Source organism: Perca fluviatilis, chromosome 18 (genome assembly GCF_010015445.1).
Source record: "Perca fluviatilis chromosome 18, GENO_Pfluv_1.0, whole genome shotgun sequence".
NCBI classification, from domain to species: Eukaryota; Metazoa; Chordata; class Actinopteri; order Perciformes; family Percidae; genus Perca; species Perca fluviatilis.
The window spans coordinates 10,279,876-10,297,676 of NC_053129.1; the positions used below are offsets into that span (position 1 = coordinate 10,279,876).

Genomic DNA, 17,801 nt, shown 5'->3' on the forward strand with positions numbered 1-17,801 from the left:
TTCAGGTAATGATGTCAAAGCCGAGGAATGTTGGCGGGACAGGTGTTGTGCTCCGTAGCCAAGACTCTTACATAATGCCAGTGTCCAGCGAGAAACGTCATCTATCGTTGCGCTGACCGTTTTTATTTTTTTTTTCTTTCATTTTTTTTTTATGCCATGGCACAGAATTGTCTTGACAGTCGCATGCCTCTTTAATAGATTTAATAGAAGATATTGATCACCGTGAGCCATGTTACACGCTTCCAAACATTGATTCTCTGTTGTTGTGTTATTCCACGTCTGTGCAAACAAGTCAGCGAGTTCCTGAGTTCTTTTAAAACCCGCTGATAGGTGGAGAGAGACAGGGAGAAATCACGAAAGTGATAGATTATTGGATGGAGATAGATTTGGGCACAGCTGCCAGCATGTAGCTGCAGGACCACAAAATACTAAGAGCCAATTGTGTGTGTGTGTGTGTGTGTGTGTGTGTGTGTGTGTGTGTGTGTGTGTGTGGTAACATTCCAGTGCCTTTTCACCAAGTCAGCTGTGCCAGTACGGGCTTGAGAGACATCAGAATTGTTGCTGTTTACAGAAATGTGAAAATGTAGCAGAAAAAAAAAGAGAGAAAACTGGTGGCACAAGGAGCGGGTGGCCAAAGCTATATGTCGTGTTCCCTCAGTGGTCGAAAGTAGTTGAAGAAAAAAATAAATATAAAAGATATTTTTTAGGGCTTTTTTTCCTTGTATATCCCGAAAAGCTGACGAAAGCCAGGAAACTGAGTAACGAGAGGGGGGGAAAGACATTCAGCGAAGGGCCGCGGGTTGGATTCGAACGCAGGCCGCTGGCAAGGACTGAGCCTACACTACTATGCTTAGTAGTAGTATGATGCTTATTGTTTTGGGAGGGGGGGGGGGGTATTTTGGCTAGGGCTGCACATTATATCGTATTTTTATCATTGCAATATCAACTGGCGCCATATACACGTCGCGAAAGGCCGCAAAGTATCGCAATCGATAGTTGACAGAATATGAGTAGAAAACTGCACTTTAAAAAGTAACTGTCATTCCTTTTTTTGTGCCTTTTTATCTTCAATTCAATGTTCAGTTTCAACAAGCAATTTGTTGTATTGTAGAAGAACACTGAAAGCCGCAGAAAGGCAGAACTGAGTACACTTTAATATCTGTTTATTATAAGTAATATCCTATTTTCCTGTTGTGCAGCCCTAATTTTGGCAGTTAGGTGGTCCTTGATTTTAGTTTTTTATTTCTTTATTGGGTAAGTGGTCCTTGGTCTAAAAAGTTTGAGAAACACTGGTTTCACCATTGTCTGGCCACCACTGGCAGAAAACAAGTTTGTTTTTTGCACTTGTTGACTGCAGTTACAGTTTCTTTGTTTGCATCATCTTTCTCTTTCCTTTGCTCATTTTAGATATGAATCATATTAAGGCAAGACTTGCTGAAATTGTTGTCTACAGCAGTCTGACGAACAAACACAAGTTTGTAAGCGCTGCTACCTTTAGGAACATTTGCCAGTTTTTCTTATGGCTGTTGGCATGCCCAAGTTAGGAAGGCTGATGATATTCCAGTTGGATGACAGTAGTAACTGCCATCTAGCCTAAGGTCAGACCAAGCTAAAAAAAAAAAGTGTATTTTTGGAAGGCCTCAAGAAAATGTATAAGGGTATGATTTCTTTGTCTGAAAACTGAGCACAGACCTGACACTGAGATATGGGAACAGACAGTCACAGAGGTACACAGACACAGACACAGACAGAGATAAGAGACCCACCCAGATGGGCAGACGCAGGGAAACAAAGTCAAGAAAAAGAAATCCTCGGGAGTCAGAAAGGGGAGGCGAGAGATCATGAGCGCAGTTTTGATTTCATCCTCCCATTGTCAGCAGCAGGCAGAGAAATGGCGCGGGTGTGTGACGTGGTGGAGCCCGTCTGATAGATGAATGGACCAGTGTGTGCTGGCATCCTGCCTCTGAGAATGGCCCCATTAGGACTCCTCACCAACCCAATCAGGCCTAATGGTGCTCAGTGGATCGTGTTAGACACAAACAATGCCAGTTAGTTTCTGGTTCCAAAGGCTAGCCTTGCTTAAGATGCATGTCATCATGATTGTTGTTGTTGTTGTTGTTGTTGTGGATTCATGGCCATCAGTCAGTGTTATACGTTATTGCACTACATGCTAGCCTGACAAGCCAGACCCACATCAAGATGTTGGGTCTGGGAACTCGCCATTGGCAGGGCTCAATCCGAGGGGCGGGATAAACGCTTGTCTTTCAAATTCCCTCTGCACGCAGTAGGACAGCGCTACAACCAGCCAGAGCAACGCTAGTTGATAGGTTCAACTTTTGCCGTATCCGGTCGGCAAAACTCCGAACACATCTTCCTTTTTTAAGAATGACTTCAGTACTTAACTCCAAGTCTTCCAGAGTCGCGGCCAAAGCCGGTTCCAAAGACCGCTGTTCGCCAGCAGCAGCAGCCATCTTCTTTGTTTTCAAGTAGCAGGGAATTCATGTGGAACCGTCGCAACTCTGCAAACTCTGGCCTGACCAGAGTTTGTTTTTCCAGCTCGCGAGCCAACGGAGAGTTGCTGGACTGACCCTGGCTGCAACATTACATTTGCTGCCGCTAGAGTGCGTCTAGATTTCTAGGCTAACTACTTGTTACATTGGGTCAAAAAACACTGGATTCAAAACACTAGTCAGCAGCCAAATGCTTGTGAATATGGCATTGTCTGTTCTGTTGCATTTTTTTTGGGGGGGGGCATTTCTGTCCTTTATTTGATAGGACAGCTTAGACATGAAAGAGCGGCAGAGAGAGAGAGAGAGAGAGAGAGAGAGAGAAAAGAGAGAGTGACATGCAGCAAAGGGCCGCAGGTCGGAACCGAACCCGCTGCCACTGCCTCCAAGACTGAGCCTCAGTATATGGGCGAGCGCTCTACCAGGTGAGCTACCCAGGCGCCTGTTCAGCCGCAATTTTGGCAGACAGCCGGCGTGTTTTCGGTCTGTCGTTGCCACTCTGAAAAGTACTTGGCCCGTTGAATAATTAAATTAATCCCTGTGGGTCGTCTCATCCCAGATCCAAACTGATAAAACCAAATTTGAAGACCCGGTTGACGCAAGTAGAAAGTAGAAACCGCAACCGCAAGTAGAAAACACTTGCAATACATACTTTCAGCCATGGATATAGACGGGAACAGTCAAGTATAAAGTGTGTGCTTAGGCTTTTCCTGGGCCCTGTGGTAGACACCAGGCCTGACGGGGAGAGATAGATCGAGAAAAGGACAAAAACAGCCAGGCATTGCCAAGAACAGTGCACTCCCCCCTGTCCTCCTCTCTTCCTCCTCCGTTCCTCTCCTCCTCTGGTGAGGGATCACTAGGGGAAATCCAAACACTGCAGGAATGTTATCATTGTATTGCATTAGCAGCATTCCCCAGCTCATTTAATAGACTACAGACCCCTCTGTTGCATAGGGCGCCTGTGTTTGTTTCACTTTGTGTGTGTGTGTGTGTGTGTGTGTGTGTGTGTGTGTGTGTGTGTGTGTGTGTGTGTGTGTGTGTGTGTGTGTGTGTGTGTGTGTGTGTGTGTGTGTGTGTGTGTGTGTGTGTGTGTGTGTGTGTGTGTTTAAAAATTCCTTTCTATCTGTTTACTTGCGTTTTTTTTTCTCTCCCTCTTCTATTGCCTATAAGCATATTTTCATGGACGTCTGCCTTTTGGATGAATAGAATCTTACAAAAATTATAAAGGAGGCTTGAAGAAGTCAGCCAGGATCTAAGTGTGCATGAACATGTGCTTTGGCTGTCAGCTTGCAGGGGTTCGTCACAGCAGCTTGTGTGCAGCTCCTTTTTTGGCAAAATGGGAAGCCAGAGCTGGGGGATGGAGGAGTTTCTCATGGCAATTATCAGTGAAGGGATAGTTGCCAGTTGCTATGTTGTGACGATGGTACAAGAGGGTATGAGAAACACAATGGCAGAGTGTAAAAAGCCATGCAGTTAAAGGTGGTAAAGGTGAGAGAACTACAACTGATAGGCTAACACTCATAGCCATTAGGATCTCCCAATTTTCTCAAATCAGTTGCATTGCTCATTCATGTGGGTTGAGATGGTTTAAATATCAGTTGAGCGTGTGAGATTGTAATAGAGAGGTTGGACAGTGCAGCGCCTCATTATCCAGGATTTAAAAAGCAACTCCTGTGTCAGTTTCTAAATTCAACATTACTGTCAGTTCTTGTCAGTGTAGGTCATAAGTGTGGCGCATATTGTGTGTGTGTGTGTGTGCGTGCGTGCGTGCGTGCGTGCGTGTAAGATCTAAAATGATAAAGGGATACATGTGGGAAGTAAATAGTTTAAGCTGATTTTGATTGTTAATGACACAAACTTTTTATAGTGTGTTTGTGATTTTAAAGCGCCCATATTATGCTCATTTTCAGGTTCATAATTGTATTTAGAGGTTGTACTTGAATACATTTACATGGTTTAATTTTCAAAAAACACCATATTTTTGTCGTACTGCACATTGCTGCAGCTCCTCTTTTCACCCTGTGTGTTCGGGTCTCTGTTTTAGCTACAGAGTGAGACATCGCACTTCTATCCCATCTTTGCTGGGAGGCGCACATGCTCAGTAGCTAGGTAAGGATCACATCAGCTAGTTGTTTGTTTCTACACCTTCATTCAGTACAAGGCAGGATTAGGCGGGAGACTTCTTCTAAACGAGGGCGCACTTCCAACTTTGTTTTGTTTTGCCATTGAGAACGAGCTAGCATGCTAGCGCTAGCATGCTACGGGTAGCCACCTCGTCTCGGCTAGTGACGTAGAAAGCCGTGCAGATTTTGGACAGCTCACCCGGAGACTGAAGGCAGAAGACATTCAGAAACCCGTATCTCACTCAAAACAGCATTTCTTTCAAGTTTGTATGCATGTGGAAGCACCAGAGACACAAAATAACACCCCAAATCCCAGAAAAAGGTTGTTTTTTTTCCTTCATAATATGGGCACTTTAATAGTTAAGACCACATCAAAAATACCTGATCACCAACTTCCTTGCAAACCATTCCAGGGCAAGTGGAAAAAAATTCTACTTGCTCAAAGTCCATTTTTGCTGGCCCCTATACAAATTGTTTTTTATTAGTGGTTATCAAATAACAACGAAGACTCAAGTAAATTGTTATATTTGACCTCAATTTAAAATGTATAAACTACAAAATGATGGCGGATGACCGTTCCCTTGAGTTCAGTGGAGCAGACTAACGCAGTTTTTTAACCAACCCACTTGCCCGACATGCTGTTTTATTTGCCATCGGCAGCCCTTATTGTTGAACCCTGCCATTACATCTGTCCATGTACTATTGATTTGTGCCCATTTAGTATTCATTGGGCGCAGTGATTAGAGGAGTGTTCTAGTTTTCTTATTCAAATGGGTGTGTGTGTGTGTGTGTGTGTGTGTGTGTGTGTGTGTGTGTGTGTGTGTGTGTGTGTGTGTGTGTGTGTGTGTGTGTGTGTGTGTGTGGTGTGTGGCGTGTTTGGATCCAGGTGGAGTGCATCTGTTGGCCTTTTAGCTCAGCACTTTAGTCCCTGTGGTCACTTCCTGGACCCCCCCCCCCTCTGGCTCCACTCTGCTTTCCTTTCTTCTCTTCATTTTGTCCTTTTCCTCAGCTTCTCCTTTCCCCCTCTTCTTTTTTTTTTGTGGGGGGGTGTTGCGGTTCAAGCTAGGCGCCTAAAAGCCCCAGGCCACCAGGCTGCCCAGTGTAATGATGTTTAAGTGCTGAGATGATCTCCTCTACTACAACACACCGTTTTCAATCATTGTTGTTAACCGCGAAAACTTGACTTTTTGTTTTCCTTCCAATTTGTACGATTGCTGTTTGTGGAGCTATGAAATATGATGACACATGAATTATCATTGTGCAGATCTTGGGTTTATTTTTTTCCTGTTGCTTCAGGGATAAGATATTAAATCGGCCTGGTATTTTCCTACGTATTGGTATGTGTTTTGAACGTGGGTCACATTCTTTGTCTGACTTTGCTGTCACACAAATGATTGAAATGGTTTTTTTTGGGTCGTTTTTTTTTTTTCTCAACACTCCCAACTCTTCTTTCCTTTCTGCAGGTCGCAGTCGTAAAAGTGAGAAACACCGACAAGGTATTCGCCATGAAGATTCTCAACAAGTGGGAGATGCTGAAGCGCGCTGAGGTGAGCATCACTCGCCGGCTTTAAGAGCTCTTGTTGGGGCGCCCCAGTCCTGGATACAGGGCCCCGCTGCTGCTAGGGGTGGGAATCTACACTGGTGTCACGACTACAGTTATCACATATACACATGGTTTTCATCAACAAATTCAAGCTGTTACATTTATATGAACTCCCCCTTTTTTATTGTATTTGCTCTTAAAAGACACTTCCTGAATCTAAACACAACAGACAAAAGGCAAAAAACAAAAAAAAAGCAGCGAGTAAAGTAACATCATTAGGCATTAATCGAGTCAGTGAGCCAATCAGCATGCAGCATGCTTCTACCAAGATCTAATAACGCTGGTGATAGGCTGTCTTAACGTTACACGTCGTAGAGACACGCAGGAAAAAATTCTACGTTTCGCACACGTTGTAGGAGCTGAAAAATAAATAGATTGGTACCGTAATGTGTGATGTCGTTTCTTTCTGTTTTTTAAAATTGATATCGACAAAAGTATCGTCCAGGAACCGGTATCAAAGTCACAGTATTGGTATCGGTACCGGTATTGAATATTTTTGAACGATACCCAGCCCTAATCGTTAAACCCCTACTATCCACTCTCCACACTCGAATCAGGCCTTCGTTAATAAATGCTCGCGGAACATGTTGCTGCTCGATGCATGCTTTTCTCATCGACCTCTTCCTGACAGTCTGACATTCCTGTCGGTCCCACGGGTCTTCAATCTTCATGCCTCATACGTCACAGGCCACAACTGGTCCCGTGTGTGTGTGTGTGTGTGTGTGTGTGTGTGTGTGTGTGTGTGTGTGTGTGTTGGACATGGGAAACAATGTAGAGCCACAGATGTACTGCAGACAGTGCACACTTAGCATGTAATTGTCGTTGTAGGCAGAGAACATCAAAGCACTGTTCAAGTATTTTAAATACTGACATTAAGTGGAGTTTCTTTCCTTCTCAGTGCGCAAGATAAAAGGCCATACATGGATGTGGTGTCTTGATTTATATTATAACCCAATCCATTTCCACAACAATATTCTGAGATTTGATTTAAGCAGAGAGCCCTGACTTGGAAGTGAGGTGTGCACTAAATCACCAAAGCGTACAGTAGGTCTGCCGGGGTGGTGCAGCGAGGACTGAGAAGCTATCCATTAGCTGCAGCACGGTTACACGCACATAATAGCCGAGACACACCAACCAGACGGCCGTCCGTCGACAGCAAAGCCAGTGGAAATGATCAGTCGGGTCCCCGAGGTCCAAAAAACTGCCTCGGAACACACTGAGGCGACACCGACTTGAGAAATGTAATACGTCTCCATAGCAGCAGGCGGCGCTACTCTGTATTGTTTGCCCAAGAAATGAAATTACTGAACAGACTCGAGTCACTGACCTCACCAGACTGTCCAACGGCCGATTATCGGCTTGGTGTGTCTCAGGCTTAAGACCCCGTCATTGTTAAGGCAGGAAATCAGAAAACAACTTGCAATAAACAGTCCTTCCAGAGTTTTTGTGATTGCTGCGGCCAAAAATCCTTGATTATGTGGCATGTTTTCTTAAAAAATGCGATGGAACATGCAGGATATTTATGCAATTTTATGCGATGAAATCGTGGAAACTTGCAAAAAGTGCGGTTTGATGAAAAAGAGGAAAAAAAAGTGATTCCCCCAACACCCTGCTTTTCGATGATGATCACGTCGCGTAATTACGTCCCTTCATAACGTTCCCATGGCAACAGGGGAAAATGGCTGCTCTTGTGTGAAGTATACGCAACATTTTTCAACTTTCTGCTAAGATATATGTGACTTTTTTGCAACGAAAGTGCGGGGATTATGAAATCATGCAAGCCCCGCATATTTTGTGCGGAAATCGGCAATTTATGCGGCGAAAGTGCGTTGTATTTGAAAAAATGCGGCCCCCGCATGAATATGCGGACTTTGGCTGATTATGCATTGAATTATGCGATCGCATAATCACGTTTTTCTGGAGGGACTGATTAAACAATTATGGCTGCATGATTTGAGGAAATGATCTAATTGCGATTATTTTTGGCTGACATTGCGATTGCGATGTGATTCACGATATTGGAGGGAATGATAATTTTTGTATCATTGTTAAAATGATTAAAATAAAAAAAAATGTAAATGATTATAGTGTGATTTTTTTATTTTCTGTAGCCTACCCGCCCCAACTGAAATATGATTCACAACGTGTTTATTGCATCTTTCTTTAGACGGCGTGTTTTCGGGAGGAGCGGGATGTGTTGGTAAATGGGGACTGCCAGTGGATCACCACCCTGCACTACGCCTTCCAGGACGACAACAATTTGGTAACCCACTATTCTCTTTCTTCTCTCCGTATGGGTGTATATTCAGGAGCTAGGACTGGGCGATAGATCACGATATCCTCGACCAAATACATGGATATCGATGTTAAGACGATATTGTAGGGATTGACAATTTGAGCTTTCATAAAAGTACAGTAGTAGTAGTAGTAGTAGTAGTAGTAGTAGTAGTAGTAGTAGTAGTAGTAGTAGTAGTAGTGCAACGGACCATAGTTGGTCCGTACGGATCAACACGTACTTAAATAAAATAATAGTTTGTGTAAAATAATTTTTTTACTGTCGCTGTTACTAGTGCTCATATTATCATCACACAGCCTTCACCATACCTAGAGATTGGCATGGTTTTATGTCGGTTAGCCTAATAGCTGGTTTGATTTGCATTGAGAGATGATTTTATGGAAAGTACCCCATGCCAATCTCTAGGTATGGTGAAGGCTGTGTGATGATGTGGGGCTATTTGAATTCCAAAGGCCAAGGGAACTTGATCAGGATGCATAGTATCCTGGATCCATGAAATAACTGGCCTTTAAAAATAAACATCTGCCTGCCTCCTATGGGAATTTAACATAGGGGTGTACCTACTTATGTTCCCTGTATTTTAAGACATGTATTTTAACATTTATTTGATACATTATTCATTCACAAAGAAAATCGGTGTCCTAAAAGTTTTTTTTATTTAAGGCATTAAGATCAATTTCCAAAAGATGATTTTTTTTTTTTTTTTTTTTTTTAATTCCTCTTTTTAGTCAACTTTAGCATGGGTGTATTCACTTATGCTGAGCACTGTATTTCAGTACATTTAAACGTTGGTATGTTGCATAGTAACAACCACTGTGTTCTACTGCGTAGCTCCACCTGCCAGTTCATTTATAGAATGACCCCCCTCCGCGTGATGTCTGGTGACCTGCCAGATTCTGACCGCCACATGCACTTCTTACCACAAAGCTCAACACCACTTAGAATTGTAGGAAAAATGGGCGACAGAAGTTTGCACGGCCTAAAAAACACTTATGGAGAAGACCCAAAGAATGACTCTGCAGCTTGCTGATTGGTTGTGGTCCAAGCTCCCCCCCCCCCACTTTGATTGGCTGCTTGAGGCAATGGTTTTCTCTCCAACCTGACCGTCTGTCCTCTCTGTGTGACCCTGAGTTCACATGCCAGGGCTGCTCGCCATTCCATTTCCCACATTCTCACAACAAATGCTTCACCCTGGACACTCCCCAAGGCTTTAAAAATATACAACCACTGCTCGCCCAGCCGACTATTTTTAGGAAAACTTTCAAATGTAAGAACCGTTTAGGTGCCGCTGGCTGCCTCAGTGCCCCCCTCTGTAGTAATGATACTGTGAGAAAAAAAAGGGAGAGGAGAGTTAGAAGGGCGGGATATGTTTTGACTTTCTTGTGTGGCTTTCTTTGAGGGCTGCTCGATTACGAAAAAAAAAAAATATCCTGATCAGGATTATTTTTGGTCAATATTGGAAATCACGATTATTTAACACGATTAGGGCTGTGTATTGGCATGAATCTGGCGATTCAATATATTGCAATATATTTCCATGCTGTGCGTAAGGCGATATATTGGGATTTTTTTTAAGTATAATTTTAGAAAAACTAATATTTAAAAAAAGACATTATGTTAATAAAAGTCAAAGAAGTTTACTTTAGGTAAACAATTCAGTACACAGAAAATCACACGATTGTGGTTCACAGGTTCTTAGTGAGCTAATGTTTATATGCTGAAGTAGGCCAAAGTTCAGCCATAGCTACATTGTTAGCTTCTAGTAAAAAGTCAGGCTCTGCTAGGCACGGTTAGGCAAGGACACTAGTGGTGGGTCTCAGCATATTTATCTAGGGGGTTTAAACACAACATAAACGTGGACCACTGTCTTACATGAATATTTTTGAGAAAAAAAAAAAATCTATTTCTTTTAAAAATAATAAAAAAAAATGATATTGCCTTTTTGAAAATCGATACAGTATTGCAAAATAGAATATCGCGATACTCAAGTATATTGATCTTTTTTCTTGCACCCCTAAACACGATTACTCATTGACTTTTGGAAAGTTCTTGCAATTATTGAACTTAAAAAAACCATGAAACAGTTAAACAAATCAACAGTGACAACACCCAGAACGGTGAAATTTCCCTTCATACTTTTCCAATTTTGCAATAAAAAAAAAAAATTCACAACACAAGACCAAATAAGAGATTACTTGCAAAACGTAATGTGCAAAATAATCGTTTTTGTGATCATTAGAAGCCAAAATCGTAATCGCGATTCAAATTTGGATTAATTGCACAGCCCTACCTCTCACTATTCTGTCCAAAGAAAGAAGTTCTGTTTTTCTTTTTTTTTGGTCACTTTTTCCCATTTTTGTCATTTTGTCCTGCACCATTTCTGAAGCGTTTTCTGAAATTTTGGTCACTTTTTTCAAGTTTGTTTCTCTCAAATTATATAAAATTGAATAAAACACCCTAATTCAAAGAGAGTAGGGAACTGATAATTTATTTGACTTGTGAAGAGCCTTGTAGGGAACCATCCACGTTATTTTTTTTGAAATTTGGTTGAAAGAAACCCAAATTTCTGATCACTCTTAGGAATGTATGGGACTGTGAAGGCACTCTTTTCTCATTAAAAGACTCCAAAATCATCCTAAAAGATGTGTTGCTATGACAGCATTTCCGCAGGGTCTTAAAAAGTCAAAAATTAAAAAATCAAAATGTTAGGCCTTAAAAAGTCTTACATTTGCTGAGGTACTGTGTTCTAACGTCTTGAATATTTTTAAAAGGGTCTTAATTTCCCTACGTCCATGCAACGCTACCTCAACATGCTCATTTTTATTTATTTATTTTTATTCCGTGGTGTTGTAGTTCTTCACTTCCTTCGCTAGTCCAAATATATAATTTTACGACTACAAATGAGACCAACATGCAACTTATATATGGCAGCCAATCCGCTTTCGTGTTATTTGCGCGAGTCTCTTTCAGATTGTACCACAGGCATAAAATGGATTTTACTCTTCAGCTATGGGGAAGTGCAAGTTCAGCGATACTACAAAAAAAAAGGCTTAGTTGATGTTGTGATAAAGGTCTTAAACTTAATTCATAATGGTCTTAAAAAGTCTTAAATTTGACTTGGTGACACCTGCAGAAACTCTTTTTAAGTTAATTTAATTTATTTAAATTTTTTTTATTTTCTGTTTTTGATTTCATGGCGTTTGTCGGTATGCGATCTGTGCTGCCTGCACGATCAAATATGCGCATAAATACGTAGTGGAAAACTACAAGTTTGTGTCACGCATGCGTTGAAACACTTGACGGCCAGGCGGCTACATTTTATTATATTATTATATATTCATTATGCAGTTCACGCCGGGTCTGTTTTATAAAGATATTTAAATTAAGTACTTATTGTCACTGATCCAAAACCGCATATCGACGTCCGTGTACTACGCCTTGATGACACAGTTAATTTTCTGACATGTGGTGTGGGGATGTTGTGACGTTTTTAAATGGACGCTATGCATTACGAGGTGTTCACGTGGTTAAATAATAAAGGAGTTGTTACATGTTACACGAACATCCACCATTTTGGTTACATGTGGAACGAAGTCGGAGTCTTTCTGTCGCTGCAGACCTTCAGTTTCCTCCACACTCCCCTTAGCGATTCCTTGCTCTATGGTATTAGGCCTGTGGGTACGCGATCTGCGCTGCCTGCACGCGCGAACATCTTGCGCATGTCGCATTGTGCAGGCAGCGCAGATCGCGTACCCACAGCATTGTTGTGTAGTTGTCGGTTTGTCGAATGTGTAAATATATAGTTGTTTTTAAACTCAAAACTCCGTGTGTCTGTCTGTCTGTCTGTCTGTCTCTCTAGTACCTGGTCATGGACTACTATGTTGGTGGCGATCTGCTGACTCTGCTCAGTAAGTTTGAGGACCGGCTGCCGGAGGAGATGGCCAGGTTCTACCTGGCTGAGATGGTGCTGGCCATCGACTCCGTCCACCAGCTCCACTACGTCCACAGGTGAGGAGCAGGCAGAGTGTGTGTGTGTGTGTGTGTGTGTGTGCGCGCGCGCGCGCGTGTGTGCGTGCGTGTGTGTGTGCGTGTAATTAATTATGTTTTGAAGAGCATCAGACTGAGCAATAAGTCCCGATGACGGATGTTTAGCGTGTTTATATTATTCTCCAGCTGTGGGGAACAACTCCAGCTAAATGAAAATAAAAGCAAATAGTGGAGTGTGTCCGTGCACGTTTGTCTTCAGTCTTTACAGGAGGTAGTAGGTACCGCTGACTAATTACAGAGTATATTGGTTTGTGTTCCTGTGTGTGTTATTATTTCACTCTTGAAGATTCCCATTTGAGGTTAGGTATGTGTGTGTGATTTGGATCAGTGCTTTGGAAAATAACTGCTGCGCTAGAATCATTGACTTAATTAAAAGTACCAGTACAACATGTCATTATGAGTAAAAGTGCAGAAATATTATCAGCAAAATGTCCTTAAATGGCTACAATCTATGTTATTGTGTAATAACAATGTCTCAAATGACAATGTGGAAACAATGGGACAATATGAAGGGGGGGGGGCGGGGGGGGGATTCACACGTAGTGACACAGACCCACAGAGAATGATCCCCTGAATCTGCAGCTCCTCTCGGCTTCACAGAGGTCTCCAGCCAGTTTCAGCTCGCTCGATGAAAAAAAAAAAAATCACTTTTTCTGGGATTTGGGGTGTTATTTTGTGTCTCTGGTGCTTCCACACGCATACAAACTTTGGAGAGAAAAAAATAGCCATCCATGCTGTTTTGAGTGAGATACAGGTTTCTGAATGTATCCTGCCTTGAGTCTCCGGGTGAGCTGTTCAAAATCTACAGGGCTTTCTACGTCACTAGCCGAAACGAGGGGCCTAGGGGGCTAACAGTTAGCATGCTAGCTCATTCTCAATGACAACTCACCGTAATCTACAAAATAAATAGTATAGAACTACTACATGTCCCTCTTCTGCAGGTATTCCACGCAAAGTTGGAAGTGCGCCCTCTTTAGAAGAAGTCTCCCGGCTAATCTTGTACAGGCCGAAGTTAGAGAAACAGCTAGCTAGCTCATGTAAGCCTTACCTAGCTACTGAGCATGTGCGACTGACAGAGATGTTACAGCAGTTGAGAGATCTCACACTGTAGCTAAAACGGAGAGCTTGACACACGGGGTGAAAAGAGGAGCTGCAGCAATGTGCAGTACAACAACAATATGGTGTTTTTAAAAAAATAAACCTATTCTGATACAATCTCAAATTACAATTATGAAACTGAAAATGAGCATAATATGGCCGCTTTAAGCTGAATTAGCTCTAAAACAGACAGACACAGTTAACCACTAGCTGTTGAACATAGTGGAGCGTTTAGCAGCTAAAGAGCCAGATATTTCCCCCAGGAGTCGGTCGAGACCAAAAACCGAGCTGAAGGAGAGTGAAAACTGGACTTGCATTAATCAGGTGGGGCAGAAACGGTTCCAGATGGAAGCTTAAGTAACTGCTAGATACTCCGTCACTTCTGGATGTGCGAATAAGCAACTGTTTGCAAACGGATTTGCCACGACAACCGAAAAAGCTGATAATACGCACTATTGTGTTCGCAACTCGTCTCAGCTGCCCCCAAAGTGGCTAATCGATCTCTTATTGCAGGTTTGAAGTAACAAACCTAGCCTCAGAGCAGACTGTTGACGCCCTGCTGCCGTTTTACTCTGTAACCTAGATGCCAAAAGAATGTTTTTCAGTCAACAGAAGATGCTCTCAGCTGCAGGAAGTTAGTTTATTTTTTTTTTTTTGCCAGACAGGAAGTGGTCACATTGGCATGTTAACAACAATTCAGTCATTTTGTTCAAGGAGCAAGGGAAGGATGGATACACAGAGGGGAAAGATGAGAGATGGATAAAAAAACAAGGGAGGGTTCGAAAAAAATCAAGCCGCGGGTGTGATAAAGCCAGGCAGCTTGTTGGGATAAGGTTTTGGGTGTGTCTGTAGTCGCTCTGATCTCTAATAGGACACTGGAAAGCCACACGGTAGGACGCGTACTGAGAGACTGCAGCAGTTCTACAGAGATGTAGATATAAGTGTATAAGTAAAGAAAGGGAGTGAATGAGAAGAGCGCGGGGAGCCACAAATTGCATGGTGTTATCTGGGGGCCGTGGGTGGGGGTTGGCGGCGGCGGTGGCAGCGGAGACGGAGATGGAAGGAGAAAGGGACGGGGAGGAAGGGACGGCACCGTTTCCCTTTGAGTCCCCTCGTGGACTCTTTGGGACAGTAATGATGGGGTATGGGAGGTGTGTGGGTGGGGGTGTGGTGCCGTTACATCTCCCCCCATGTACCAACCCCCAACTCCTCCTTTGCTTCTCTTTTCCTTACACTACACACACACACACACACACACACACACACACACACACACACACACACACACACACACGCTCTCGTGAGAGATTTGTACACTTGCTTTGTAGAGGGTGGAGACAGCCAGGCAGGTCCCCTGAGGAGGGTGTGTCCCTCTGCCTGATCATGTGTGCATTGTGTGTGTGTGTGTGTGTGTGTGTGTGTGTGTGTGTGTGTTGAATATGCTTCCTTATCTTATGATGGAGTACGCTAGAGTACACAATGCATTAACCCTCTAATTGAAAGGCTCTAATGTCCGTTAAACAGAAAACAAACCGCTCTCAATTCATGGCTCACAACCAAGCCACTATTGGGAATACAAATAGGCAGGTTGTGGCAAATTCTGCAGTGCAATTATTTACCCGTTTTTTTTTCTCTTGGGAATCACAACTGTCAGTGGTCTGTGCTGCCACTTTCTCCTGAGGTAATTTGATGTAATACGTCTCCATAACAGCAGGCGGCGCTAATCCGTATTGTCGCCCCAAAGACAATGGAAACCCGGAAATGACTAACGCGTCACGTGGGTCCGGCTTCTCCAGCCGACCGTCAAATGCGGCTTGTTCGAAATACGATCTCGTATTTTACGAAAAACAGTTCACCGAAACGTGTTTCTGAAAACCTTTTTAAGCGAGAAATAGGCCGTGCCAGTTGCTGAATCGGTCTTCACTTCAGATCGCCAAAGGTCAGTTTAAAAGATTTTGAGAGGCGTTGGTCACTCATCCCGCTCGTCATTTCCACGCTCCAACACTCCACCAATCAGATTGGTCATTGAGTCCGACTGCCCGCCCTCCGACTCAACGTGCCAAATTGGCCAAAAATGACGGACGACGGCACAGAGCACATAGACGCCCACCTGTTTTTGGAATAATACTTTTTGAAAAGTGGAAACATTATTAACATTTGTGACATGTATGGTCACATTGGAATGTAAATACAGAAACAAACTGCAAGAAAATAATTTATAAATGTGTTGAATTAAAGTCACTTGGCCTTTTCCAATTTCCAATGCTAGAACTTCAAAGAGAATCGGCATTAACCAGTGAATGCAGCAGCTGTGCTGTTGTAAGCTTTTATCATCATAACAGCTATGATATCAGTCCGACTAGTGCTTTATGGCGAGTCTTTTTGTTTTCCTCTATTCTTTATGGAGAGATTTCCCTGTTGGAGGATAAGGTAGTCAGCATAAATCCAGTATCTGTGCTGCTAGCACATATTCTTTCGTTGAGTTCATCATTATACTCATACACTCACTTGTGGAAGCAGTTTTTATTTTTTATTTTTTTTTTTTTCCCCCAAGCTGGTTAGCATTTTTCTTCTCAAGTTCCTCATTATGACACTCAGTTACACTGGAAATTCTTGGCTGCCTGATGGACGATTCTGTGCCTAGTCTGTTTTTAGCAGATCTCCTGTGTGTTGGACTGGGCTAACTAAACACTTTTTAGTGCTGCCCAGCAGCAGGTCACTCTGTAAGAGCAGTATGAGCCCAGTACTCACCACCATTCACATGCAAATGGTCAATATAAAAAAAAAAAATACCACCTCAGTTTTTATTTTGTTGTCATTTTTGGGGCTTTTCCGCCTTTTAATGTATAGGACTGCTAGATGAGAAAGGGGAGAGAGAGAAAGGGGGAAGACATGCAGGAAATCGTCACAGATCGGACTCAAACCCTGGACCTCTGCGTCGAGGCATAGACCTCTATGTTTACGTGCGCCTGCTGTACCCACTGAACCAACCCGGCCACCGACCTCATTATTTCCAGAAAGCAATATTGTCGTATATTTGGGCTAATGTGGTACATTATGTTGACCAAATGTAGTGTTTATCAAGGTGCGGTTCAGGATGGTAAATGGATGATGAGCTGATGTTGGCTGGTTCCACACGTGGCAAGAGTAATCATATGTTCTGACTTTTTCATTCGGATTGCAAGCTTTAAAAAAAAAAAAGAAGAGAGAACACGAGTCATTGACTCCAGCTCCCAACGACTCAAAGTTATTCAAGAATCATCCCAGACATAGTACACAAGACATGGTGCTGCAATATGTCTATAGCACATCATCCTGTTCCTTTTGCTGTTTTGTTGGACTGTTCATTTTACTGTAGCATGTTCTCTATCTATGTATGTAACTCTACTGTGTATTGAATATGTAGAAATGTGTATTAAAGCGTTTTTTGACGCTACAGAGCTGCCTTGGTTGCTGCCTGTTTGTCTGTTATGAACATTGTTATATTTCACCAGAAATTTGGTCTTATCCTAAGGTTTAAGACTACAAAATAAAACGCATACCGTTTTAGCCTGCTAAATAGCATGAATTTCAGACGCGACCTAAATTATGTCATATTTGCTCACCTAATGTGTGCTTCTTCTTGTGACGTGAAGTAGTTGACCTGGCCACGATGTCGGCCCGTTTTGAAATGAATATTCGCAGTCCGGTGATGCTGATTGGAAGATGAAAAGAGCCCAGATGAAAGGAAAGGAGAGCAAAGAGCCTCGAGGTCAACCTTCTGTCCCCCTCAGCTGAGTCCCACGAGAGGCAGAGTGTGTCAGAGTCGGACGCAAAGTGTGTGTGTGTGTTCATTTATTCAGTGGTCAGTGATCTGCGTGGCCTCCCAGAGGGGGCTGACAAACGTTTCAATGGGCCAACTCAGCATGGCTTTGTGCTGCCTTGCACCACATCTGTCTGCCACGGGCGGGGGTGTGTCACACACTGTGTGATTCTGACAGTGATTCTGAGGTGGGGGTTGATACAGAGGGACAGCAGTGTGTGTGTGTGTGTGTGTGTGTGTGTGTGTGTGTGTGTGGATGGATGGATGGATGGATGGATGGATGGAGCGAGGGGCAGATTTGTTGCGATCATGGAGGAAGGAAGAC

The 17,801-nt window shown here is 43.0% G+C and overlaps 1 protein-coding gene across 1 annotated transcript in view; it reads left to right on the forward strand.

Annotated features, from left to right (window-relative positions):
- The window catches only part of cdc42bpab (CDC42 binding protein kinase alpha (DMPK-like) b), a 108,482-nt gene that overhangs the window by 42,927 nt on the left and 47,754 nt on the right, over nucleotides 1-17,801 (forward strand). The window contains 3 exon segments of the mRNA XM_039782061.1: nucleotides 6,094-6,177; nucleotides 8,401-8,496; nucleotides 12,389-12,537. Coding sequence (XP_039637995.1) covers nucleotides 6,094-6,177; nucleotides 8,401-8,496; nucleotides 12,389-12,537 — 329 coding nt within the window.